Source organism: Melanostigma gelatinosum (assembly GCF_949748355.1).
Source record: "Melanostigma gelatinosum genome assembly, chromosome: 20".
Lineage (NCBI taxonomy): Eukaryota > Metazoa > Chordata > Actinopteri > Perciformes > Zoarcidae > Melanostigma > Melanostigma gelatinosum.
The window spans coordinates 4,075,144-4,102,883 of record NC_136653.1 but is presented as its reverse complement, the minus strand read 5'-3'; the positions used below and the strand labels follow the sequence as shown (position 1 = coordinate 4,102,883).

Genomic DNA, 27,740 nt, shown 5'->3' with positions numbered 1-27,740 from the left:
GAGGACAGAGGACAGGAGGACAGAGGATAGGAGGACAGGAGGACGGAGGACAGAGGACAGAGGACAGGAGGACAGGAGGAAAGGAGGACAGAGGACAGGAGGACCGAGGACAGGAGGACAGAGTACAGGAGGACAGAGGACAGGAGGACGGAGGACAGGAGGATGGAGGAAAGGAGGACAGAGGACAGGAGGACGGAGGACAGGAGAACAGAGGAAAGGAGGACAGACGATAGGAGGACAGAGGACAGGAGGACAGACGATAGGAGGACAGAGGACAGGAGGATGGAGGACAGAGGACGGGAGGACAGGAGAACGGAGGACGGAGGACAGAGGACAGGAGGAATGACAGATACTGATGGATGTCTGGGCTCTTCATTCTTTATGAACGTCTGGAAACAATATTTAGTTATATTTAAAATATAGATAAATTCTAATCCTGTTTGTTTTTAAAATACAATGTTTTTAAAAGCATCCCGAAGGCCACCGTAGTTCTCTAACCCGCTTGGAACAGGAGAGCTGAGCTGAGGGGTGTTTAGTTGGTTGCAATCTGCAACTCACCACTAGATGCCACTAAATCACACACACTGTTCCTTTAATCAAAATATAATATATTATTATTATAATATATTGAGTATGGGCAGTGTTTGTGATATCGATTCATACACACTCCCAAAACCACGATTCAGAAGTAGTAAAAAAATGGATAAAACATTGGATGTGATATATTACACACATTAAATAGGTCATTGGCACCTTTAATGCATTATGGGTATTGTAGCATATGGATATTGATCATTTGATTTCCATCTATCAGTCATAGAATGTGGGGGACATTTTGCCATTTTGTATGACAAATAACTATCACTCGTTGATAATAAGGCAAATGTTGTGGAGAAGAAGTCAGTGAAGGGGACCGATTAGTCCTCCCCCTCATCTTCCACTGTGACCACTGAGCACATATTCATGTGCAGAGGGAGCGAGGTGGGTGATGAGCACAGCTCGATGCAGCCGTGTGCTTCTCATGTGGATGTGTACAAAGACATGCTGCTGCTGTGCAGCCTGGAGAGTTACAGCAGGTCAAATGTGTTGGGGAGGAAATAGTTCATCGTGCTATAGTTCTATTAGTAATGAAGTAATAAAGCGACAGTGTCATGTGATCTCATGTAAAGGGTTGGTCTGCATCCAGCACTTAGAAGAACAAGCGTAGTGATATTATTTATTATTCTGATCAATAAATCCCATGAAAAGACCCAAACTGTCCCTTCTCTCAATATTCTCTGACTTCCTGTCTGTCAAATCTCAGCTCATTCGTTCCTCCTGAAGAAATTGTTAAAACTGCTCACAAATATATAGTTTAACATAAAAAAGGCTCAGTCATCTTTCAGAAGGAACGTTAAACGTCTAAATTGTTTTCTGGTGACCCACTTTTTAAATATGACCCTTTCCACATCAGGCCTCATCTATAAAATGAACGATCCTCAACATTTTCACTGCCATTTCCTCATCACCCTGTATTATCTAGAATAGGTTTTTGACTGCAGATAGAGATGTCAAATAAAACGTAGCTAATTTATTTGGCGACTCCAATAAAATCTCCTGCGACCCCCCTGTGGGTCCCGACCCAGTGTTTGGGAATGACTCTGCTAGTTGGTATTTGTGGCAGCAGGACTCAAAATGAACTACAGTGTGTGTTCGTGGTCATGAAGGAACATAATGTGATTTTAATAGAGCTCTATGACACAGAGGAAGAGGATCTTCATTGGAGCCGGAGACACCAACAGACTTAACAAACTGGTTAAGAAGGCCGGCTCCATCATTGGCTGCAAACAAGACTTTCTGGAAGAGGTGGTGGAGAGGAGGACACTGAAGAAACTATCATCCATGTTGGATAACCCGGACCACCCTCTCCACCACCTACTGCAGGGACAGAGGAGCACTTTCTCCAACTTTCTCCGCTGTCACAAGGACAGATACAGGAGAACATTCCTGCCCTCTGCCATATCACTGTACAATAAATCACCTCTGGCCAAGTCAAACACAAGACTGTAACACTGATACACTGTTGTTGCTGCTGTTGCTGATCTTGTGCACTACCGTTTTGTTTATTTTATTTTAATTTTTTCCTACTTAGTTAACTTAATACAATTCTATTCAGTATATATACTGTGCCTTTTTATTACTTTGTTTTCTTAAATGTAATAGGTCCTGCTCTGTTATTTTATTGTATATAGTGTGCATTTTCCATACCCAATATTTTATTTTATTGTGTAACCCTGTTTGCTGCTGCCACAGACAAATTTCCCCTTGAGGATGAATAAAGTACATTTCTATTCTATTCTATTCTATCTATCAGGCTATTTTAACACACACACACACACACACACACACACACACACACACACACTCACACACCTTGTTAGATACATTCACTGTTGGTTTGGGTCTGACCATGAGATCTACTGACAGACTAAATAATGAATATAGCCAGCCTCGTCCTTTAATGTGTAATGATATGTTGCAGGTGGAACATCTGTCTTTAAATTAAAAGTTACTTTTGAAAACAATCAGCCGGTTACTCGACCTCTCGTGACTCCACTTTCCTTTTAATTCTTCTCAATGAGACATTCCCACCAGAATAAATGTCGTTATTATTAGATACGAGTTGTCTTTTGTGAAGGAAACACAGAAATAGACACAGAACATTGGCTGTCAGCAGCTATTATCAGCAGGAGGGTTGGCCGTCATAATCTCTGCTCACTGCAGTAAAAAGCAACTAAATAGACACGACGATCAAATAATAAGCTAAATGACTGAATCTGCAGTGTGTGTGTGTGTGTGTGTGTGTGTGTGTGTGTGTGTGCTACCTGCAGCGGTGTCGGCTGCTGGTCCACCGGAGCGATGAGGACCACCATCTCGTGGTCGATGCTCAGGTAGCCGAAGACGTCGCACTGCGGCACAGAGACATGGAGACGCAGGATCTGCAGGACGTCGTGGACCGTCACCGGCTGGTTCTTGTTCAGCTGCACCCAGGGGTCAGAGGTCACACAGACGGGGAGGGACCAGACACAGTTTCAACATGTCAGCAAAGAAAATACTGCATGTTGGGTTCATTTCAATCAAAACCAATAATGCTGCTTCCTGAATGTAGAAGCAGGAAACAGCCATAAAGGCATAATCATTCATAACATTATCAATAAAGACAGAGCAGACTGAGAACGACAGACAGAAGCGTCCATGTGTGTGGCTAAAATCCTTAAATCAAGAATTTCTCTTCTTAAACTGGCAAATGACTTTCATATTTAAATGGCTGGAATTCCAGTGAGCAGGCAGCATGAGCGTAGATCTCCACAGAGAGCGGAGGACTAGTCCGGCTCTGAGACCTCTCGATCTCAGCCACGTCTCAGACCTTCCACTGCTAATGAGACTCCATGAGGAGTAGGAGGCACATTCAAATCAAGGAGCAAAGGCTGAATATTAAACACCAACCAAACAATGCATAATAAAGACTTCATCAGGCATGAGATGTGATGGTGTGTGTGTGTGTGTGTGCTCAAAACGTAAATAAGGCGTCTGAATAAATGAATAATTAAAGGTCAAAGTGTGGGATTGCGGTTGCGGTTGCAGATTGCACACATCAGTGAAACTGAAGTGTGCAGGAGAACTACGGTGGTGGACATGAAAACGTGAATGGGCTTATCTAGGTCCAGGGTTTGGTTTGTCCTTTCTGGGCTACTGTAGAAACATGGCGGTCGGCTCTGTATGTGGATATAAACGTTCAGACCCAGCAGGACGCTGAATCAAGTGACATCACTTGAGGACGTTAAGCAGCCATCGCACAGCTCCCTCTGGAGACCGAGAGGCTGGCCCCAACACTCACGTTTTATTTGAACAAATGAAGTGGATGAAATGAATAAATGAAAGAGAAATGGACTTCAGGGACTTATTAGCAGCCAACATGTCAGCGTTTAGGCATCAGCAGGCCTCCGGCAAATAGTGCAGTTCAACAGGTCTGCTTGGGAACGAGTCTGGCCGAGTCCATCCCGAGTCGTCAGCCGAGACCCTCGTTGCTCGTGTTGGAAGCTGAGCGGAAGCCTCCGGAGAACGCATCATGCTGCCGGAGACATCAGCCTCACAACACCGCCGTTTACCAACGAAGCTCCGCAGCCCAGAACACCTGGGGACAGCCCAGAACACCTGGGGACAGCCCAGCATTGTTCTATTGGCACCACTGTCTACCTGCAACATGCTGTGTGGAAAAACTGCCAAAATGGACCAGGACACCCACGGTCCACACCATCCATTTACTCTGCTTCAGTGGACTTGTTTGAGGGTTAACTGTGCGTGTGTGTGTGTGTGTGTGTGTGTGTGTGTGTGTGTGTGTGTGTGTGTGTGTGTGTGTTTCTGTGTGTTTTGTCTTGGACACAAACAGAAAAACGACTTCTGCTTCACAGTATCTGGTCCTTCAGTAACAACACTGTGTTCTCTGTGCGGTCTGCCTACAGTGCAGTAGGGGACTCTTTGGAATTATAGCCCCACCAAGTGGTCTACATCTGTAATTACATCCAATACCACCAGTAGAATCCAGATGCAGAACACGGTTTAACCAAAATGTGCACATGAATTATCTGCAAATTCATTTCAGGTGGAATAAGAAGCAGCTTTGTGGCGGAGGTGAAGTGTGACCCGTTTCTACCTTGGAGAAAGTGTTCATCTGCTCTTTGTTCCAGAGGATCTGCAGCATGCTGGCACATATCGGACAACAAGCTCCTGGAAAGAGGTCAGAGGTCATGGATTAATTCAACACAACCTCCAGAAACTGATGATGTCTACACGTCATGAGGAACCCAACCAGTGAAGGGAACCTTGTCTGACAAAAGTGATTTTTCTGCCAGCAGCGCGCTCACCAGGCGGGGTGACCGGCTGACAGCCTGGAGTGCACAGCGGGGGACAGGGAATCACGCTGCACGCAGAGTCGTGAGCCACGTCAGACACAACCCCGACGGCGTGGCAGGGGCCGTCGTAGTCCACGGCCACGCGGTCGGTGAAGGCGTCGCACACTGTGTTGTAGGTTTCGCCGTTATGGCCACAGACTTGCTGAGGCTTCCTGCAGGCATCCTGAGAACAGAGCACACGAGCAAACGTTGGTCCACAAATCTCCTCAGTGTCAACAACTGTCTAAAAAAAAGACGGTTCTGGCTGTTCTATTATTTGACTTTACTCACTTCGTCATAAATCATAATACTGATTATCAAAAATCTCACTCTGTAAATATTTAGTTGAAGCACCACAGGTCAACACAAGTGTCTTCACAATATCGAGGTATTTGTTCAAAAAGATGAGCCGTTGTGGGCACATTCCATCCTCTCAGACTCAATGACCAGCACCCGTCCTCTGCACCGTCCCACTCCAAACAAGAACACACCGACAGCTTTGAACAACGCTGAAAGCTGAGCGCTCAGGTCTTTACTTCACAGACACAATGAAATTTATTAAAATGAAGTAACAGCAAGGAAAGCAGCTGTTACTAACCCACCTGGCAGTGACCCATGTAGGCCAGGGTCTTCCCGGCCTGTTGCAGCTGGCACGGACTGGGGTGGACCAGGCCGTCGGTGTCACAGGCCGGCTCCACGCTGGTCTTATCGCAGGCTCCCGGTCGGCCGACGCACTCGTGCTGCGGGCAGTCTGACGAGTCACTGAGACACACGCGATACTTTGGGATGCACCTGCAAACACACACACAATATGACTTTATATGGGCGTCTGTCCTACGACGTGAGGAGACCGGGGAGGGGGGGGGTCCAACACCCCGAGTCAACAGGGTCCAAAATGTAACTAATAGATATCACAATGAAACTTCCCCAGTTCTGTACTAACTTTAAGGCAATTCTTTTTTGTATTAAAAGTTTTCAGAAAAAGTATGTTTATCTATGAAAACGAGGCATTATCGTATTAAATATTTGCTAATTTGCACAGACGAAGCAGTAAAATAAACACCTGAATGTGCATATTAGATGCTTTCTATCTAAATTGACCCCCTGAGGTTTACATGAACCCCGCCCACAATTCATTCACTCAGTGGAGGAGCAACAACAACACACACTCAGGAACATTCTGTTCAAAAGCTGCAATAAAAGAGCAAACTGTTTCCCTTCAAAGAAACCCGGCTCTATCACCATGGCTACCAGCGACTCTCTACACACACACACACACACACACACACACACACCTCCGCTCATTAGCGCGTGTGCGTTCGGTCTTTGAACAGAGAGCCAGGAAGGGTTTAAGACCTTGTACGCTGGAGGAGAACAGACGTCTTGGCGGGCTGCGAGTGACGTCTCCCAGACTGCATCACTTTAACTGAAACATGCCAACATGGCTGCCCAAAGCTTTTTAGCCTTAAGTTGAACATTGTGAGGATATTACTGTTGTAACATTAAGATCTAACATGAAGAACAACGTACTACACCAACACAGTGCTGTCATACATTTGATAACACGAGTCACAGAGACAAATGCGTGTGTCTCATTTGCGTGTGTCTCATTTGGTAAAAAGTGTAACGTCGTGAGCGCCACTTTGCCAAAGTCCACAGCAGCTTCTCATGGGACTTCACGGCTGGTAGCAGACTACCAACAGAGAAGGTCAAGGACTCAATCGTCTCTGTTCACCGGACTGACGACAGGCCAATGCAGATACAGAGGCCTGGTTAAGTGGCGTGCACCCCAACATCACAACGAGTCCTTCAGCTGTGCCGGGGTTGTAATAGAGGCTGCGACTGTGGTGGCTGAAACCTTATCAAAGGATCATAAAGGTAAGAAAAGACCACGTTTGACATTTATGATGCACAACTTGGTGCTACGAGTGGCTCTTGTTCACTTTGTCAAATTAGTTCTCGGAGGAAACAAGGTTGGAGACCACTGACCTCTGGTCTGGGTCGGCCCGCCGCAGCTTATTAATGAACGTATATATACCTATTGAAAATATAAAAAGCTTAATAATTCAAAAAGTTTAAAGGTTAGAAATATAAAAAGTCATAGCACACCTCTGGTGAAAGAGCTGAACATTTTAATAGTTGAACAGTTTCTGTAGCTTATCATGTCGTGCCATATCATGTCGCTTTTGCATATCTTGCAATGAACACACTTTTTCAATTTATTAAGTGTGAAATGCTCCCACACCTTGGCCGACTTAGGTCGTACTGATTCCTCTGCCTCCGCCATGTTTCAGAACAACGTTACGGGTCCGATGCTCTTTCCTCTGTTGTAAATTGTTTGATCGCATGTTTACTTTTATTGTGAAGAGCATGAAAACGGAAGTGATTTTACTGTGAAGAGACAGGAAGTAGCATGATGCATGCAATGTGCACGACAACAATGATAACGATAAGTGAAAACCAAACGTATATGTCGGGTGCAAGAGCGTGGTCTGTTCACTGTAACAGTTGTTAAACTGCAGTTTTCAGGAAGTAAAGTGTTCCGTTCAAAACCAGACGTGTCTTGGTCGTCATTAGAAGCTCCACTTCACACAACTGCTGTGCTCCGCTCTTTTTTCCCCTTTTGTTTTTGTCAAACATCTCCGCGACTTATTGAGTGGCGTAATAATCGCGCGACACAACGAATCGATAATGAAATTTGAAAATCGACAATGAAAACTTTTAAAAATCGATTATCGATTTTATCGATTCGTTGTTGCAGCCCTATCTTAGACCTTTTCCTTTTGTTTAGATTGACACCAGATTCATTTATTTTGTGTGATTTATTCTCTCTAAAGCAACTTAAATATATATGTTGAAGACTAACATAAGTTCCTGGGAAATTCTAGATCTTGAATGAGACTTTGATAATTAACAAGGAAATAAAATGAGCTGTAATGATGGTTTTCTGAAATTAAACTAAACATTTCACCCTCCCGCTCCTCCTTCTATCCCCCTCCTTTCTGTCTCTGATTGCAGACCATCACTGTGACTCCTTGCATCTCTGAAGTGTAAGTTCACACACATGAATTATGATTTTGCTGTTACTAAACTAATATTACATTGGTTTACATTAAGAATGACTTCCCATCCTAATGTAGTCTCGACAGGAATTACATCCATCCATTACGAACTCAACACTAAATGACCCACCCTGAATAACAGTTTGATCTAGATTGAAATGAGCTGTGACACACTGGTTTTCTGAGAGGAAAGTAAAGATCATTTCTTTCTCTCTCTCCACTTCTTCTGGCCTCCTCCTTCCTGTCTCTAACTGTAGATCAGAGTTGGTGTCTCCGTGGTGACTTGACAGTAAGTTCACATGTGAATCAACACTTTTACTTAAAACACTTAATACTGCAGGTTTTAAACACACTGTAGTGAAGTTGTAGTTAGTGAAAATGTGAGACTTCTAAACAGCTATACCATCATTTCATACCATCATACACATATCATTTCATGATATTTCACATAAATCTGTGCACTATTACCTGTTATACTGTCATGATGTGTTTACATTATGATCATGTGAGCAGACACTTCACTGAACCTTTAGCTTAGGGTAGAAGTTACTTAGTTTGTTATTCAGACTGCTGTCTCATGTGTGTCTTTATTGTGTCTTACAGGTGTCCTGCTGTCTCCCCTCTCCTCTATCATATTGGCTCTCTGTCTTTCCTATACCTTCAATCAACTCTGTCTAAGCATTGGTTCCTCTAGCTTGCCTGTCAATCTACCGCTCTGTCTTTGATATTGGAATTCATTCTTTGTATCCCCCTTCTATCCCACTCTAGCTGTTACCGAACTTTCCAAACCTACCGAACCTTCTGAAAAACTTCTGAACAAATTACTGGAAACTGATTTCTGAAATCCTATATTCTGAAGTAAATGACATGGTTATCACAACCTGTCTGTTGAACGAAAACCTGAGAGTCTCTCATCTCGCCCACTCTCTGTCTCTCCTCTGATCCACTCACTTGCTTTGGGTTACTGGTACCTGATCTATCTTTTAAGAAATCTGAGAGATTCTCCTCTCTCACGCTCACCTCTTTCAATCTTCTATCTACATCATATACATCTATAGAATACTATTACTGTTTGTACAAACAGTACAAAACATTTGAAATATACTAAGAGATTGTTTCAACAAAATTGAACATATAATTGAAAAAGACATGCACATCATTTTGTTGTGATTGAAAAAGTTACACTTCTATCACAAACATTTGGTAAAATAAATTATAATTTCGAATTAAATCTGGTCAATTTCCAAATATATAATTTCTTGTAAAAGTTCATGATTAAGTTAACATAATTAAAGGAAACTGCATTCTGGTTAATATACATAAAAAACAACTACCGGTAGTGAAAATCCACATTAGAGAATAAGTCTAGTTGTTCCTGATCTTTGTTGCTGTGGAGTTCTGTTGGTTTGTACCCAGAGGTTTGTTTTGGTAACAGATATTTCACATTTCACATTGTTGTTTACTTGACTAGTCTACATACGAGTAAAAGTAATACCACTACATACATTGTATTCATTATTATTTCATTTATTTAGATTATTTTCCATATAAATTATAAATATAATTGTTTGAATCATTCAGTGTTTTGTTGTTGTTTAACCTGTTCCTACTGAAATAAAATCCAGACATCTATGAGGAACTGCATTCATTTGGAGCGGCTGTTTCCTGTCTGCAGACCAACGTTCTTCAGAAGCATTCATTCCACTATTTCTTCCGTCTCCCCTTTTTTGAAACTCTTCTTCATTTTTTAAGCTACAGAAACCGTTCAACTATCACAATGTTCAGCTCCTTCAGCTCATCTCTGCTTTGACTTTTTCTATTTCTAACCTTTAAACTATTTGAATTATTAAGCTTTTAGTAACTTTTTTTGAATGGGTTTCTATGGAGAAGATTTTCAAATCCTCTTAAACTTCTTCAACTTTCAAATCCTTCAACTTCCTCATACTTTCAGCTAAAGACACCATTTCAACTTTCAAATGTTGAGAAAACCCTGAACTATTGCCACATTATTCAGCTTTTTGATTTATTTTACACTTTTTGAACTGCAGCAATTTAACTTTTATGATTTTTCAGCACTTTTCTGACTTTATAATGGGTGTGTATTGCGCGTGAGTGCATGATGTCTCTAACTGAATTCTAATTGAAATGCTTGTGATGAAGCCTGTCATTTAATAACCTCTGTTTATGTGTGTCAAACATGATGATTATGTCTCCTCTCCCCCACCCAGCACCACCCTTTCAAAATAAAAGCCTCATGGATTAACTGTATTTAAACGCTGAGCTCAAAATTAGGCTTTTTTGTTGAAATAATGAATGCTCTTACTAATACTGCGACAACTACTACTACTGCTAATATTTCTAGTATTACTACTACTACTACTATTACTTCAACTTTTGCTGTTGCTACTATTACTGCTACTGCTATTACTGCTACCATAAATATTATTACTACCACTACTGCTATTACCACCACTACTACTATTACTTATACGACAACTGCTCCTACTACTACTGCTATTCATGCTACTAAAAGTAGTAATGCTACTACAGCTATTAGTACGACTGCTACTAGTACTACTACTACTGCTACATCTTCTACTGCCATTACTATTACTACTACTACTGTGATATTAAATACTACGACCAATACTACAGCTATTACTATGACTGCTGATACTACGTCTTCTAATGACTAATACTTCTACTACTAATAATACTTCTACTACAACTTCTACTACTACTACAAATATCACTACCACTACTACTAGTACTTATTCTAATGCTACTAATACTTCTACAAATAATACTTCTACTACAACTTATACTACTACAAATATCACCACTGATGAATTTTTTTAAGCCACAGAAACTGTTCAAATATCAAAATGTTCAGCTCTTTCAGGAGAGGTGTGATATAACTTTTCATATTTGTAATATTTAAACTTTTTGAATTATTAAGCGTTTTGCAATTTGTTTTTGAATTGGATATCTATTTTCAGCAATGTTTTTGCGATTAATTTCAGTTTTCAGCATTCCAACGCATTTTCAGCAGGAAATGCTTTTTCTAGTTTCATGTGTTTTTCAATCTTTCTGCGAAATTTTATATGCCAAGCTGAACACCCATGTCACATGCCTCCGTTTTCCACTGGTAACGGCATGTTTAACATCACAACGCAATGAATTGTGGGTAACAGTTTTGCACAGACAAATTCTGCAGAAATGCATATTTATGAAAAGTGTTCATAAAGAGCTCAACATGTCTCTGAGAGAGTCCTCAAACACTCAGGGATTTGACAGTGGGACAGTCTAAACCCTCACGGACTTTGTGGGAACGTAGAGATCGGGATTGGGACCCAGGCTACACGACATGCCCACTTTACTACACCAAACAGCCTCTCGATAACCTCCGGGATACTTCTTTCAACCGTAGCCATGAAATTCTCCAAAACCTAACCAAGTGCTTTTGGAGCCTTAATCTAACCGAACTATGTCCTTTTCGAGGGCGTGTCATGTTGTGCTGTGGAACGCAGATAGACCTACATTTCTGCGACCTGTGATAGACGGTCCGCTTTGAAAGGCACGGGGCCGACTGAGCTTCACAGCACCCCTCGACTTGTCCTCCACACTTCCTGAGGCTGTGGACTTCACTGGGCCATCAAAGAAAATCAGTTTTGCACTGAATGGCCCCATTGCATTTCATCTATTCATATATTCTATAATACGTGTTTGAGACAAATACACAGATCCTTAAATCCCTCAAAAGGTTAAAGTTAGGAATACAGGCCGGTCTTTATTAAAGGCTTGTTTCATACAAAGGCCTCCCTGTAGTTGAGCTAAATAGAGAACTAACACAAAGCCTAAATGGCCTTTGGTGTTTGAATATCATTATAAATGCTTTTTGTCTGAGGCTTGTCTGCGTTTCCTTAGATTTATATTCCTGTCAGCATCTAGATGTGAGTGAAGGTTCAAAGCTGGCGGGCGGAGAGTGGGGATGAGGGGGGATGAGGATGTGAATGTAATGGAGTAACAAACAGCATACTGTTACCGCTTATCAACCACTGCCAGTGTTGGCTAAAGAAGCTCGTTGAACGAACTCATGTTTTTGTTTGACTGCGAACTGAACGAATCCATTTGCAACCAAATGCACATTAACGTGAGAGTTGTTAACTCTCGCATGACTTAACGATGCTCGAGCACTCGCACTGTGACGACACCCGGCACGGCTAGCTAGTCTCAAAAGTCCACTGGACCAGTGAGCGAGTGTTGGTATCAGATGTTAACCTCCGGGTCTGAAAAGTGAAGCCAATGCTTCCTGCATAAACCTGCATTCTCTCTAGTGTCCACCAGGGGGTGACTCCTCTGGTTGTATAGAAGTCTATGAGAAAATGACTCTACTTCTCTCTTGATTTATTCCCTCAGTAAACATTGTAAACATGAGTCTATGGTCTCAATCTCTAGTTTCAAGTCTTCTTCAATACAGCATGATGTTCATTTAGTATATTATGGTCCATTTAGAGTCAAACAGACCATAAAGCAGGGGATGCTTTAGGGCGGGGCTACACGGTGATTGACAGGTCGCTACCAGAGCTGTATACAGCATCTCTGTCACTCCCCAGTAGTCCGGTTGCAAAAAAAACAAGTTGGCGACGGCCAAAATGCCGAACTCAAGGCTTCAAATTGGCAGTCCACAAACCAATGGGTGACGACACGATGACCAAGTGTAAACTTGCACACTGACCACACTAACCTGAAATAACAACTCAGATGGAGAGGTGGAAGGAGAACGAGTGGAGAAGAAAGAGAGGGAAAAACGCCGGTGCTGAGCGTCAGCAGCAGCTCCACCTACCTCTGATTCCTCTGGCAGGGTTTGCCGGCACAGGGGTTACTGAGGCGGCACAGGCCGAAGACAAACTGATGGTCCTTGAAACCCATGCAGCGGGCCACACAGGCGCTGGGATACGTCCGCCCGTTGGAGGCACACACTGGCACGAAGCGGTCCGGACAGTTACAGGGAAGGCCTGAAGATAGACAGGGGGAAAGGACCACTGGTGTGACGGAGGGAAGGTATTCATGGCGTCTTATTCCTTGTGTTCTTGTACTGCTTGTGAAACAGACCGGCTGTTGTGCACATCGATGGTGGGTCTAGCGTGCGATAAAGCGTCAACCAATCAGCGCTCTGACGGTTGGATTACTGAATTTTACAAAAAGGTAAGCTAACGTAACACTGTCAAGTGCAACATTAACGCTACTTTCAAACACACATACGGACCGGTAAAGTGTCTGCGTTTGTCATCAGAGCTGTCGAAGTCGAGACACTCTCTGGTGGAGCAGATAGTGTCACCAGCGAAGCAGGAGCAGGTGTGGCAGTCGATCTTGAAGGACGACCCGTGATCTGATGGCAAGAACAGAAGAACGTTACTGAATGTTGAGGATGTGATGGTCTCTCTTTACCTGTGACTTGTCATCTAAATACATTTTGTTTTTGTTACTATTTCTGTGTATATAACATTATATTTAGTACCTTAAGATTTTGTTTTCATACTTCATTCATGCTGAAAATTAACATGATATTCTAGTTCAACGCAGTCGTTCAAAACATTTTCTGGCATTGTACGTGTTTGCAAACCAATCCTGAACCAAAAATCGTTGAAATTATAACGTCACAACATAACGTAACAACGTAAAGTAACATCATAACGTAACAACACAACAACGTAACACAACGTAACAACGCAACAACGTAACGCAACAACGTAACGCAACAACGTAAAGTAACAACACAACGTAACAACACAACAACGTAACAACGCAAAGTAACAACGCAAAGTAACAATGCAACATAACAACGCAACAATGTAACAACGCAACAACGTAACGCAACGCAACAACGTAACGCAATGCAACAACGTAACGCAACAACGTAACGCAACAACGTAACGCAACAACGTAACATAACGTAACAACGTAGCATTATCAAACTATATCTAACTAATTATTAGATATAACTAATGAATGCACGATGCTAATGGATGTAAATAAGGGCTCTGTCTCTTACTTTTATTGCTAAGTGCTCTCTTTTCTACATGCTGTCTTATTTAATTCTTCTTTAATGATAAGATTATAATTATTAGAGAGAACATTAATAATCTCCTGCCCTCGACCAATCTTTCCACAAATAGAGTAACCTTAGAAACAGCTGTGAACCCTGATATATGTTTAGATGGCTTTACTCCCATCCACCTTGACAAACTGACTTCAGTTTGTCAAGGTGACTTCAGTCTAAACCTTCCACCTGTCTCTTAGACCCTATACCGACTAGGCTGCTTAAAGAAGTGCTACCATTAATTAGCACAACTTTATTAGATATGATCAACCTGTCTTTAGTAACAGGTCATGTACCACTGTCCTTCAAAGTAGCTGTGATTAAACCTCTTCTTAAGAAGCCCACTCTCGATCCAGAGGTGTTGGCCAACTATAGACCGATCTCTAACCTTCCCTTCCTCTCTAAGATCCTTGAGAAAGCAGTTGCAAATCAGTTGTGTGACTTTCTGTGTAACAATAGTTTATTTCAGGATTTTCAGTCAGGATTTAGAGAGCATCATAGCATCGTTGATCTCAGTTTGTTTATGTAAACGATGAAGCCTCGATGAAGACCAACGTCAGTTATGGAGTTCCACAAGGTTCTGTGCTTGGACCAATCTTGTTCACCTTATATATGCTTCTTTTAGGCAATATTATCAGAAAACACTCTATAAACTTTCATTGTTATGCAGATGATACTCAATTATATATATCGATCAAACCAGATGAAACCAACCAGCTCGCTAAACTGCAAGCGTGTCTTAAGGACATAAAAACCTGGATGACCTGCAACTTCCTGATGTTAAACTCAGACAAAACTGAAGTTATTCTACGAGGCCCAGAACACCTCCGACATCAGTTATCTAATGATATGGTTTCTCTAGATGGCATTGCGCTGGCATCCAGCAGCACTGTCAAGAATCTTGGAGTTACCTTTGATCAGGATTTGTCTTTCAACTCTCAGATAAAACTTATTTCTAGGACTGCCTTTTTTCACCTCTGTAATATTTCAAAAATCAGGCACATCCTATCTCAAAGCGATGCAGAGAAATTAGTTCATGCATTTGTTACCTCTAGACTAGATTACTGCAATTCCTTATTTTCAGGCTGCTCTAATAAATCTCTTAAATCTCTCCAGTTGATCCAGAATGCTGCAGCTCGTGTACTAACAAGAACTAAGAGGAGAGATCATATTACTCCTGTATGAGCTTCTCTGCACTGGCTCCCTGTAAAATCTAGAATAGAATTTAAAATCCTTTTACTTACCTACAAAGCCCGAATTGGTCAGGCTCCATCATATCTTAAAGAGCTGATAGTACCATACTGCCCTACTAGAGAGCTGCGATCCATTAATTCAAGGTTACTTGTGGTTCCTAGAGTCTTAAAAAGTAGGACGGGAGCCAGAGCCTTCAGTTATCAGGCTCCTCTTCTGTGGAACCAGCTTCCCGTTTCAGTCCGGGGGGCAGACACACTCACCACATTTAAGAGTCGGCTTAAGACTTTCCTCTTTGATAGTGCTTATAGTTAGGGCTGGCTCTGGCTTGCCTTGGACCGGCCCATGGACAAACTGGTATAGGCAAAAACTACAGGGGGACTTCCTACACTGAGCACCTCTCTCCTCCTCTTCTTCACCTCTGTCTGAATGCATTGATGTCCCATTAATGCTCATTACTAACTTTACTTCTTCCCCGGAGTATTTGTGCTTTCTCGCCTCACAGGTTCCCATGACCGCAGTTTTATCTGGACACTGGTTCTTCAACCAGCCATGGCCCTGCTGACACCTACTACGATCTTCATTATTAACATTATTAATCCTATTACCGACACCATTAATGCACAGTACTGATTTTGTCTCTTCCCCGGAGTCCTTGTGCTTCCTCTCCTCACAGGTTTCCATGGAGCATGGTTTCATCTGGACCCTGGTCCTTCCTCCTACCATGGCCCTGCTGACTCCAACTGCTAATATCACTTTTATTATTACTCACATTACTATTTCATACTACCGATACCATTAATGCACATTATTGACCTGCTTCTTCACCAGAGTCTCTGTGCTTTCTCGCCTCACAGGTTCCTGTGTATCCGGGTTTACCTGGACCAGGTCTTGCCTCCTGCCGTGGTTGTGTCATACATTGAATGTGCTGTAATTACATTGAATGTGTTGTAATTCACTATCCTGTTCTACACATGACATCATTGCACTTCTGTCCATCCTGGGAGAGGGATCCCTCCTCTGTTGCTCTCCCACAGGTTTCTTCCTCCCGTTAAAGGGGTTTTTGGGGAGTTTTTCCTGTTCTGATGTGAGGGTCCCGGGACAAGAGGATGTCAAATGTGTACATATTGTAAAGCCCCCTGAGGCAAATTTGTAATTTGTGATTTTGGGCTATACACAAATAAATTGAATTGAATTATTATCTTCGAGTCCTTCCAGGCTGACAGTCACAATCAAACTCAAAAGACTGAATTAAGAGGATTCGATAAAGACAAAGCATTTATATTTCATGGTTACCTTCTTATTGTGAACTCTCTGACCTGCAAGTGAGCTGCTATGTGAAATACAAACATGCTGCATTTGAGAAGACGCTCTGAAGGGATGTAAACCATCAGGGATCGTTGCATATTGGGCAACAGCACGTTAAATCAATGGAGTTTGGTTTGACACAAAACAACAGCGTCGTAGACATCCGTCTTTAATAAGAGCAGAGTAGCTCCCCCTCCTCAGGAGTGCCGGCGAAAACAAACAAGAAAACAAACATAAAAGCACAAAACCTAAAAAACAACAACACCTAAATGTGTATTTTGGATGTTTTCTCTGCACTGGTCTGAAAGAAGATGATAAATAGGGAAGCTAAATAGCCCCAGATACATTTGTTTGCCTGTAGTGTCTCACCTTAATTGTGCATTCAATTACAAATATTAGTCAACACACTAGTTTTGAAAGCACATGCATGGAATATGAACTCCTAATACCACGTTCACACCACGGACGACAAAGCAGCAGCCGAGCGTGACCAGCAGCATTGTCGCAGGGTCACCGTTGAAGTGTCGATCGAGCGCTCGTTGACGCAGTTATGTAATTGGAGCACTCAACTTTCATTTGTAGTGCGTCACACCCCGTCACATAGCGAGAAGTGTGGGGAGTCAGTTTTGTAGGAACCAGTTTCTCTGCTGAAAAACAGGAGTCCACAGACAGAGAAGCCTCACTGAGGTCCCTGCTTGGATCCAGGTGAAGCCACCAGCAGGCCTGCAGCATGAACACCTGCCTCACTCACCACTTTAGAAGGACATTTGGAATTCACGGCCACAACTCATTCATCTGCACTCGAGTGTGACGGCTACATCTGTGAGTGAATTGATGTGGTGTCTCAGTGTAATTGGTTGGGCAGAGGTGGCCGCTGATTGATAACAGCTTTGGTTTCTTAATGACATAATGTGAGGCTGACCTCTCAGACTGAGACTGGATCAATCTGATAATTACACATTTTAATAGAAGTTTTGAATTGTGTTTCTTTCTACTTAAGTATGTGTTTAACAGAACCACATGGGCTCCAAGTCCGGCAATAAGAATGACTGTAAGATGAGTTATCTGCACGGTTAAGAGAGTAAGATTCAAGGCTTCACATAAAGACAGGTTAACAACCAAAAATGACTCCACAAACAGTTCTCTGAACTAAAGAAGTAAGGCAACGTAAACCTAAAAATAAGAAGGGAAACGTTTGCGCATGAAGTTCTTCTTCCATGGGCGGAAGCTGAAGACATCGCTGTTAAAAAGACTGATGATACAGCAGAAAATTAATTGAGTTTGGGATTCTGGGTCAATTCTGGAGGACTTTGATGTTCACAGTACTGAGCCTTGCTTTGTTCACAACTGCAATGGTGAAGTATTTTGAGTTTGCAGCAAATTTATGACTGACTGGCTTCTTCTACCCAGCAATGGCAGACGAGGCTCACGGGTGTTGTATTCAGAGCCGTCCACCAAACTAACAGAGTCCAAGCTGGATGCTTTAGGGCGGGGCTACCTTGTGATCGACAGGTCCCTACCACAGCGTTGTCTAGTCTGGGAATTGTCTGTGTTTTCGTCTTAGAACCGGAACCCTTTCACAGTGAATCTTCACTTCATGAAGGTATGTAACATTTTGGCCACTTGAAAATGTCTTATTCAGCGTTTGGTTGTACGTAGCTCCACACTCTGGTTGCAAAAAAAAAAGTTGGCAACGGCCAAAGTGACGAATTCAAGACTTCAAAACAGCAGTCTACAAAGCAGTGGGTGACATCACGGTGACTACGTCCACATCTTATATACAGTCTAGTCTCTGGGAATTATCTCCCTAACCCACAATATTTAGTCATTTAGTCCTTTAGTAGCGTTATTAGTATGGTTTGTAATTTGCCCTATTTTTTGTAACAAAGAAGTTGACATACTTTCCCATTTCCATCCATCCCTTGTTAAACAGCATTCTGAGTGTCAGGTCAGAAATGTCAAACATAGTCCATATTACCATTTATACCACTAATATAGTTCATATATCGACACGTTGGTTTTATCAGCTGGTTCAATGCTATGCAACAGTTTCAATCTAATGACTTGATTCATGAAGTCAGATCACCAATGATGTCATAATCACTGCCATTTCTATCACACTACCAGGAGATCAAGAAACTCTTTGGATATGCAGACAGACATGCGGGAGGTCTCACTCTTCCTCTGTCCGTTGACGATGCAGGGCTCGTCGGTGTCCACGCAGGGCATCTCCGCACAGTTCTCCAGGCGCCCGCTGACACCACAGCTGCAGACCTCGTGGCAACCCATCGGACCGCTGCGAGTTGGCACCTGGATGCGGGCGTCCTGCTGCACCAGAAACTCGGAGGCCTCGCCCAGTTTACAGCCTGAGGACACACACACACACACACTCAGAATGAGCGCCACGCAGCAGACATACAGCAAAGGTAAAGGTGTCGAGCCGGAGCTGGACTCACCCGGCACGCAGAGGAACGGCTGACAGTTAAGTTCGTCGAGGCAGCCCCTCCTGTTGACCTGGCACAAGTGGTTGCTGGGACATGGGTTGGGGTTGCACGGGTGGATGACCTCCTCCACGATGCTGTTGCCTAGGGAACTGGGGGCTGAGTGAAGGGGTGGGGGTGCAGGTGATGGGTGGATAAGGACATGGAAAGCATGACAACAGACAAGATGTAAATTTTCTGTTGGCAACAACCTGAACACTTAACGTATTGATTGGGTTTCAAAATAAAAGCCCAATCAGAAGATGAAACTCCCCGAGAAAATAACAGTTTGTGGGGAAATCAGTATCCAACTGTGTTAGAAAGATTCAAGCTGCATTCATACATTTTATTATATATTACCTTCAAATCACCACTTACTGACCACGTACTTGAGTACTTGGACTGGCGTTCAACTTCAGTCATGAATCTGATGACTTTAGATTTGCTAAATCCAAAAATACTTGCAACTCAACTCTGACTTTAACACCAATGACTTTTGACTTTAGCCTCTTGACTTGGAATAACTTTAGAACTTAAGGTCTTCAGTCAGCGGGTGTAATGTTTACCATGTCCCAGCGTTGTAGTACTGGAGGCCGGTCTCAAGACCACTTTTTGAAGGTTTTGGTCTTGTCTAGATCTCAGACAAAGAGGACTCGTGAGTTTAGTTCAAGACCGGTCAAGACCACAACATCACTAAAACTGCCTGTGCATCTTCTGATATATTTGTTAACATCATAGAAACAAATGAAGTTTCCCACACATCAAATGATATTCCTATTGATGGTCTTATGAAGGTGTTTCTCATGTATACTTATACATGCACACATAAACAGCATGTACAGCAATAAAAGAGGTGAATGAAGAGGACTCTTTGTTTGTATTTGTGATTTTGTGAGAGTCCTGTCTCCATTGTTGTTATTATTACACAGCTGACAACAGCAGCTTGAAAATAGCGTTAGTCCCGCCCATGGCGCTGATTGGCTAATCGTTAGTCCCCCTCGCTGTGTTTATTGGTCATTTACTTTTTTAAAGTCAAGAAACTGCTGTTTCATGTCACGATGCCACACGAATCAGTCAACTCAAACTCAGTGGAGTTGGCGGATTCAAACGTCTGGACCCAGGCAATTTATATTCTGCAACGATGCAAAAATTCAATGGAAGCCATTTGCTTTTTTTTATGAGGGAACCAGAGCGATGCTAACTTCCTGGGTTGGCCTAAAGAAAAACGTACCTGCAGCACTCTTTAGCCAACTGTTTGATAGGATGTTATGTTATGAGATGAATAATGTCAGTAATGCGTCTCTCAGCTTCTGTGGAGTTCTGCCCCCTGGTGGCCACTAAGCCATTCACTTGCACATTTGGCCATTTGAACAGATGGTTATAAAATCATCGATGGCAATTTGGGTTTTTCAAAAGGTTTCTTTCCTGTAACCACACTATATCTTGTTGGTAATTCCATCTGTAACTGATCTCTCCTCCTGCATGCTACTACAGGAGAGAAGGACCTGCTGACTCACAGAGGTATCTGTGGAGGGGGATGCAGCGTTCAGGGTCGTCGATGGGCGACAGCAGCTCACAGATCCTCTCTGCAGTTTGTCCTTCATGGAAACGCTTCCTGTCCCCGCACTGGGTCAGGATGTCCAGGCAATCCGACCTGAGGACAGATGAAGAGATAACTAAAAAAAAAAGCAGCGTAACACAGCTTAAAACAAACGATAAGAATAAATCAACATAAAGCGGGAACGTTTGACTTCTATTCCTACAAATGCAGATCTGAGGTTTGTTCGATAGGGGTCAGAGCGAGAGGCTCTGCCAGCACACAGCCGGTAGCTGGATGACAGCAGTGTGCGATGGACGGTGTAATGTCATTGAAGGGAAATGGGAGAGGAAGGTTGTATCTGACTCATGACTGAACACACACACGCACACACTCCAGCCATGACACAGCAGAACCCTGAGAGAAGGGCGGGGCCTCCTCCTGTTCATCAAAGCCCATCTCACCACTCATTACTGAGAGCATAGCAAAGGTTGAATTCAATGAAAACAATGGAATTGAGGGTATATAGACATGCCGAGACAAATGTAGACTTGGCGGCAACCTCCGGTTTTGAAAACTGAAGCCAATGCTGTCTTATACCTGCATTCTCTCAAGTGTCCACCAGGGGGCGACTCCTCTGGTTGTATAGAAGTCTATAGAAAATGACTCTACTTCTCTCTTGATTTATTACCTCAGTAAACATTGTAAACATGAGTTTATGGTCTCAGTCTCTAGTTTCAAGTCTTCTTCAATACAGCATGATGTTCATTTAGTACATTATGGTCCATTTGTAGTCAGGGCGGGACTACACAGTGATTGACAGGCCGCTACCACAGTGTTGTCTGGTCTGGGAGTTGTCTGTGTGTTAGTCTTACAACTTTAACCCTCTCACAGCACTCTTGGGGCACTTTTGCTTCCAAAAAACCAAGATGGCGACATCCAAAATGACAAACTCAAGACTTCAAAAGGACAGTCCACGTCAGGGCACGTCACAGTGACTGTCTCTACTTTCTTTATACAGCTTTTGATGTGAACAACTAAATTGATGTAGAGGAGTAATAATTACGAGTCATTACACTAAACCAGCGGTTCCCAAACTTTTTAGGCCACGCACCCCCTTCTACATCCCGACCGGGTTCACGCACCCCCAACCCCCCCCCCCCCCCACACACACACACACACACCTTAAAAAAAAAAAAGCAACAGAGCCGCATAAAAATTGGACTAATGAGAGAACAGTTTGCTCGCGCGTGGCGTTTGTTTACAAGATAAAAAACACAAAAACTCTTCCTGCACCGTGCCTTCGAAAAGGTAACGGACGTAACGATACGAAGGTAACGGACGATTGGCCAGATTGGCCACATCTGTAGGCTCGTCTACTTGCAGAGAGTAAAACTCACTCTTCTTCACGCGACCGACTAATGTAGCCAGGATGTCTTCGGACAAAGCATCGATGCGCGCGACAGTGTTGTTGGACACCGGGATCACGTCCAACCTTTTCGCTTCTCTCTCTCCAATCATACATTCCACCATCTCTTTAACATTTTTCCCTCTCCTTCTCCCTATTACGCGGTCAGAATACGACCACAACACGCCGCCTGTCTCCGGCAGAAATGCGCTCATCCACGCACGGGAACAACACCGAGTTGTAATATATACCTCCATAACACCCCGCCACTCTCGGCTCATACCTCCCCAGCAACGAGGCACATCACCCGGTCACAATACCTCCAGAATGTCCCCCGGGTGAAATCCGGGACTTGGTTTTATGGTTCCGAGTGGCGGGCGCTCACCCGTTGGCGCCGGGACGCGAGGTCTCCAGCCGCCCCCGCCGTGAGGCACCCGATCGTCGGGTCTGTCAGCCCTCGGAACAGGCCGCGGGTCAATAACTTGTGGGTGGCGGGGTAGAGGCGAGGCAGATCACAGAAACATAAAGACTAGAGTATGGCAAAGATATGTTGATGAGAAGCGTATTTGTACGTCAAACACAAACGTAATCAGGGAGAAAATACGTTCGTGGTAAAACGTAATTGAGAATGCATTTTAGTTTTGGGGGAACGTAATTTTTAGGAGACAGGACTGCACCGCCATTACACTTTTCCTCTCGCGCACCCCCTAGAGGCAGCTCGCGCACCCCCAGGGGTGCGCGCACCCCACTTTGGGAATCCCTGCACTAAACCATATCATTAAGATGAGTCTTCTGAAGTGAGCATCTATCGGTGCAAAAACATCAATTCTTATGTTGCCTCTTGTCATGATGCTGGGTTTTATCTAGAACTTTGAAAACTCTGTGCTACTTATTCATAGGTACACTGCGAACAGGAACCTCCATTAGCTAAGTAGATGTACTTTTTAAAAGGAAATAATTTGCCAAAATGTGCACTTATATCGGCTAATATCAGCACCCACCACCAGCTGACCCAACAGACCACTGGGTGAGCTTTTACTGGGTCTTGTCATTGTCACTTGTCATCATATGTCAGTTTACATCTATGAGTTAGCAACAGCATTTTTGACTTCCTCCATTTTCACACAAAAGACAAATTTCAAACTGAGCTGATAAAAAAGTGGGAAAAAAGTAGAAGGACAAGCAGCTCTTTGCTCCACTGAAAAACACACGGAAGTCACTCCGGATGGGATTAAAAGTACAGGAGGACCAGCCAGTTCACACATGACCAGGAGGTATAGCTGGCCGCAATTACCACTGGGGAGGAGGAGAAATACGGGCTCACATTTAGACTTTTCAAGGCACCAAAAGCACAGGTGGCACCAAGAGTATTAATGACGGCTTCATACTGACAGACAATGTAAGTATTGACCTCTGTGTTTGACAAGTCAAAATATCTGTCGGTCCGTTATAGATCAACTTAAAGTGAAGTGAATTCATTATCCCAGTTCTAATCTTGTGTCCCTGGGTTACTCGCTCATTTATCTCTTCTTATTTTCCAAATACATGTCAAAGAACAACTGAAGTTCATCAGCTTGGTATCAGTAAAGCTCTTATCATATCTATTTGAAGACATTCTGTATTTTTTTCATCCAACCTCTTTACTCTTCTGTAAAACATTTTAAATGTTTGATGTCTCCTCTTGAGGGTGTTTACAGTAAATCATCCAATCAAATGAGACTCCAGGGTGACCGAACCGTCACGGCTCGTAGCAGCTAATGGAGCAGCATGGAGAAAGTTCTGTTTGGATATCATGTTTTCATTTCCAAAACAATATGGCTGAGGTCCTCCGCAGCTCCGTATTGTGCTAAACTCTAAGCCCGCCCACATTCTAGCGGCCCAAAGAAATTATTTGATTTAAATCCGTCTTGTAATTTTGTGGTAAAATATTGTGTTTCGATGGGATTTTAAGTTTCACTCTAGATGCTCATGTTAACCCTGTTACTATATATTTATATGTATTTATTTTATTTGTGTGGTTTTATTGACTTAGTTGAGCCTTGAGTATTTAGATCCATCCATCCATCCATTTTCCTCCTCTTATCCGGGGTCGGGTTGCGGTGGCAGCAGGCCCAGCAGGCTGACACATACCTCCCTCCCCCCCCCAACATGTTCCAGCTCATTCTGGGGGATCCCGAGGCGTTCCCAGGCAAGCTGGGAGATGTAATCCCTCCAGCGTGTTCTGGGTCTTCCTCGGGGTCTCTTCCCAGTTGGACGTGCCTCGAAAACCTCCAGTGGGAGGTGTCCAGGAGGCATCCTGATTAGATGCTGAACCACCTCAGCTGACTCCTTTCGACGCGAAGGAGTAGCGGCTCGACTCCAAGCTCCCTCCTGATGTCCGAGCTCCTTACGCTATCTCTAAGGCTGAACCCAGCCACCCTACGGAGGAAACTAATTTCGGCCACTTGTAGCCACGAACCTTGTGCTTTCGGTCACGACCCAGAGTTGGTGACCATAGGTGAGGGTAGGAACGTAGAGTGGTACATTGAGAGCTTTGCCTTCCGGCTCAGCTCCCTCTTCACCAAGACGGTCCGGTGCAGCGCCTGCTTTACTGCTGCAGCCGCACCGATCCGCCTGTCGATCTCCCGCTCCATCTTACCCTCACTCGTGAACAAGACCCCGAGATACTTGAACTCCTTCGCTTGAGGTAGGCACTCCGTCCCCACCTGGAGGGAGCAATCCACCGGTTTCCGGCAGAGCACCATGGCCTCAGATTTGGAGGTGCTAACTCTCATCCCCACCACTTCACACTCGGCTGAAAACCGCCTCAGTGAATGCTGGAGGTCACGATCCGAGGAGGCTAACAGGACCACATCATCTGGAAACAGCAGAGAGGCGATCCCGAGACCCCTGAACCTGACGTTCTCCACCCCCCGGCTGAGCCTAGATATCCTGTCCATGAAAGTCACGAACAGGACCGGTGACAAAGGGCAGCCCTGGCGGAGGCCAACACCCACCGGGAACGTGTCCGACTTATTGCCGAGAATGCGGACACAGCTCCTACTGCAGTCGTACAGAGACCGGATCGCCCGTTATAATGGGTCCGGCACCCCATATCCCGCAGCACCCCCCACAAGAACCCCCGAGGGACCCGGTCGAAAGACTTCTCCAAGTCCACAAAGCACATGTAGACTGGTTGGGCAAACTCCCAGAACCCCTCCAGTAGTCTTGCGAGGGTAAAGAGCTGGTCCACTGTTCCACGGCTGGGACAGAATCCGCATTGCTCCTCTTAAATCTGAGGTTCGACAAACAGTCGGAGCCTCCTTTTCAGCATCCTGGCATAAGCCTTCCCCGGGAGGCTGAGTAGTGTGATACCCCGGTAGTTCGAGCACACTCTCCCGTCCCCCTTTTTGAAGATGGGAACCACCACCCCGGTCTGCCAGTCCATGGGCACTGATCCCGACCCCCATGCGACATTGAAGAGGTGTGTCAGCCAGGACAGCCCAACCATGTCCAGCGCTTTCAGCATCTCAGGGCGGATCTCATCCACCCCCGGCACCTTGCCACCAAGGAGCTTTTTAACTACCTCAGCGACCTCTGCCAGGGATATGGGTGAGCCTCCCCATAGGTCCTCAGGCCCTCTGCAGAGGACATGTTGGTCGGGTTTAGGAGTTCCTCAAAGTGCTCTTTCCACCACACGACGATGTCCCCCGTCCGGGTCAGCAGTTCCCCCCCCCCCCCTGCTGAGAACAGCCTGGTGTAAGCCCTGCTTTCCCTTCCTGAGCCGTCGGATGGTTTGCCAGAACCTCCTTGAGGCCAACCCAAAGACCTTCTCCATGGCCTCCCCGAACTCCTCCCATGCCCGAGCTTTAGCATCCGCGACCACCGCAGCTGCAGCCCGTCTGGCCTGCCGGTACCTGTCAGCTGCTTCAGGAGACCCCTGGGCCAACCAGGCCTTGAAGGTCTCCTTCAGCTTGACGGCTTCCCTCACCTCCGGTGTCCACCACCGGGTTCTCGGGTTGCCGCCACGACAGGCGCCGATGACCTTCCAGCCACAGCTCCTAGCGGCCGCGTCCACAATAGAGGCTTTGAACATGGTCCATTCGGATTCCATGTCCCCAACCTCCCTCGGGATGTGTGAGAAGTTCTTCCGGAGGTGGGAGTTAAAGACCTCCCAGACAGGGTCCTCCCCCAGACGTTCCCAGTTCCCAGATCTCCGGCCTAAGGTGTTCTGGTATCAGGTACACTTATGAGCCACCTTATGTTCGAACATGGTGTTCGTTATGGCCAAACCGTGGCAAGCATAGAAGTCCAATAACAAGACACCATTCGGGTTCAGATCGGGCAAGCCGTTCCTCCCAATCACCCCCGCCAGGTTTCTCCGTCATTGCCCACGTGAGCGTTGAAGTCCCCCTATGATAACTATGGAGTCGGTAGGCGGTGCCCTTTCCAGGACCCCTCCCACCGACTCCAAGAAGGCCGGATACTCTGAACTGCTGTTTGGTGCATAAGCACAAACCACAGTCAGAGTCTTGCTCCCCGCAACCCGTAGGCGCATGGAGGCGACCCTCTCGTTCTCCGGGGAGAACTCCAACACAGCGGCGCTCAGCCGGGGGCTCGTGAGTATCCCCACTCCCGCCCAGCGCCTCTCACCCTGGGCAACTCCAGAAAAGGACAAAGTCCAACCCCTCTCCAAGAGCTTGGTTCCAGAGCCAGTGCTGTGTGTGGAGGTGAGTCCAACTATATCTAGCTGGTATCGCTCCACCTCCTGCACCAGCTCTGGCTCTTTCCCCGCTAGCGAGGTGATGTTCCACGTCCCTAGAGCTAGTCTATGCTGCCGGTGATCGGCTCGCCCAGGCCTCCCGCCTGACCCGCCGCCCGGTCTGCATTGCACTCGACCCCGATGCTTGTCCCTGCAGGTGGTGGGTCCACAGGGTGGCTGCTCCATGCTGTTTCTTCGGGCTAAGCGCGACCGGGCCCCATGGGTGAAGGCCCGGCCACCAGACGCTCGCCGACGAGCTCCCCTTCTGGGTCTGGCTCCGGGAGGGTGCCCCGGTTTCCCTGGTCCGGGCGAGGTGGCTGAAGTCCGTGGGCTGCTTATCATTAGGGTCGTTTTGAATATTTACATAGTGTGTTTATTGTCTGTGTTTGTAAAATATGTGAATACCTCGTTTTTCTTTCTACTGCAAACCAAATCTCCCTGTGGGTACAAATAAAGGACCCAGGACCTTACAAGTTAGTACTGGATAGTAACCCAGGACGGCCGTGGAGAATAAATGATCCTTGAATCCTTGACTTACTTGCATATGACACTCCCTCTGGACTTGCTGTGGCAGGGCTTGATCTGCAGGGAGCAGGCCACGGCCTTCCACATGTCCGGCAGACACTTCCTGATGTCCAGCACCGGGATGTTCATGAACGGCATCTTGATCGTCCCGTTGGACCACAGCTTAATGTCACTCATGGCGCCCTGGTCCGACTGGACGCTGCAGCTGCGGAACAGATCCGTGGGCCTGAGGAAGGAGACGGACGGAGGGAGAACTCTGAATCTGATAATCCAGAGGATGCAAACATGTATGGAGAAAGGTTATGGTAAACCATGTGATGAAGGCCTGTGCTATATGCTTAAATAAATAGGAAATTAGTGAGGTAAGGTGGGGGAAAGCCCAAATTTGGTTCCTCTGCTACAATCTAATACCAGTATTCCATCATTCTCACTGATCTTCATTTTTACATATCTT

The 27,740-nt window shown here is 44.9% G+C and overlaps 1 protein-coding gene across 1 annotated transcript in view; it reads right to left on the bottom strand.

The window, feature by feature from the left end:
- The window catches only part of reck (reversion-inducing-cysteine-rich protein with kazal motifs), an 86,996-nt gene that overhangs the window by 14,484 nt on the left and 44,772 nt on the right, over positions 1–27,740 (bottom strand). The window contains exons 11-20 of the mRNA XM_079292473.1: positions 27,300–27,512; positions 20,593–20,729; positions 19,052–19,195; positions 18,773–18,961; positions 13,263–13,385; positions 12,840–13,011; positions 5,534–5,723; positions 4,905–5,115; positions 4,694–4,767; positions 2,865–3,020 (exon numbers count right to left, since the gene is read on the bottom strand). Of these exons, the coding sequence (XP_079148599.1) occupies positions 2,865–3,020; positions 4,694–4,767; positions 4,905–5,115; positions 5,534–5,723; positions 12,840–13,011; positions 13,263–13,385; positions 18,773–18,961; positions 19,052–19,195; positions 20,593–20,729; positions 27,300–27,512 (1,609 nt within the window). The remainder of the gene's footprint in view (positions 1–2,864; positions 3,021–4,693; positions 4,768–4,904; positions 5,116–5,533; positions 5,724–12,839; positions 13,012–13,262; positions 13,386–18,772; positions 18,962–19,051; positions 19,196–20,592; positions 20,730–27,299; positions 27,513–27,740) is intronic.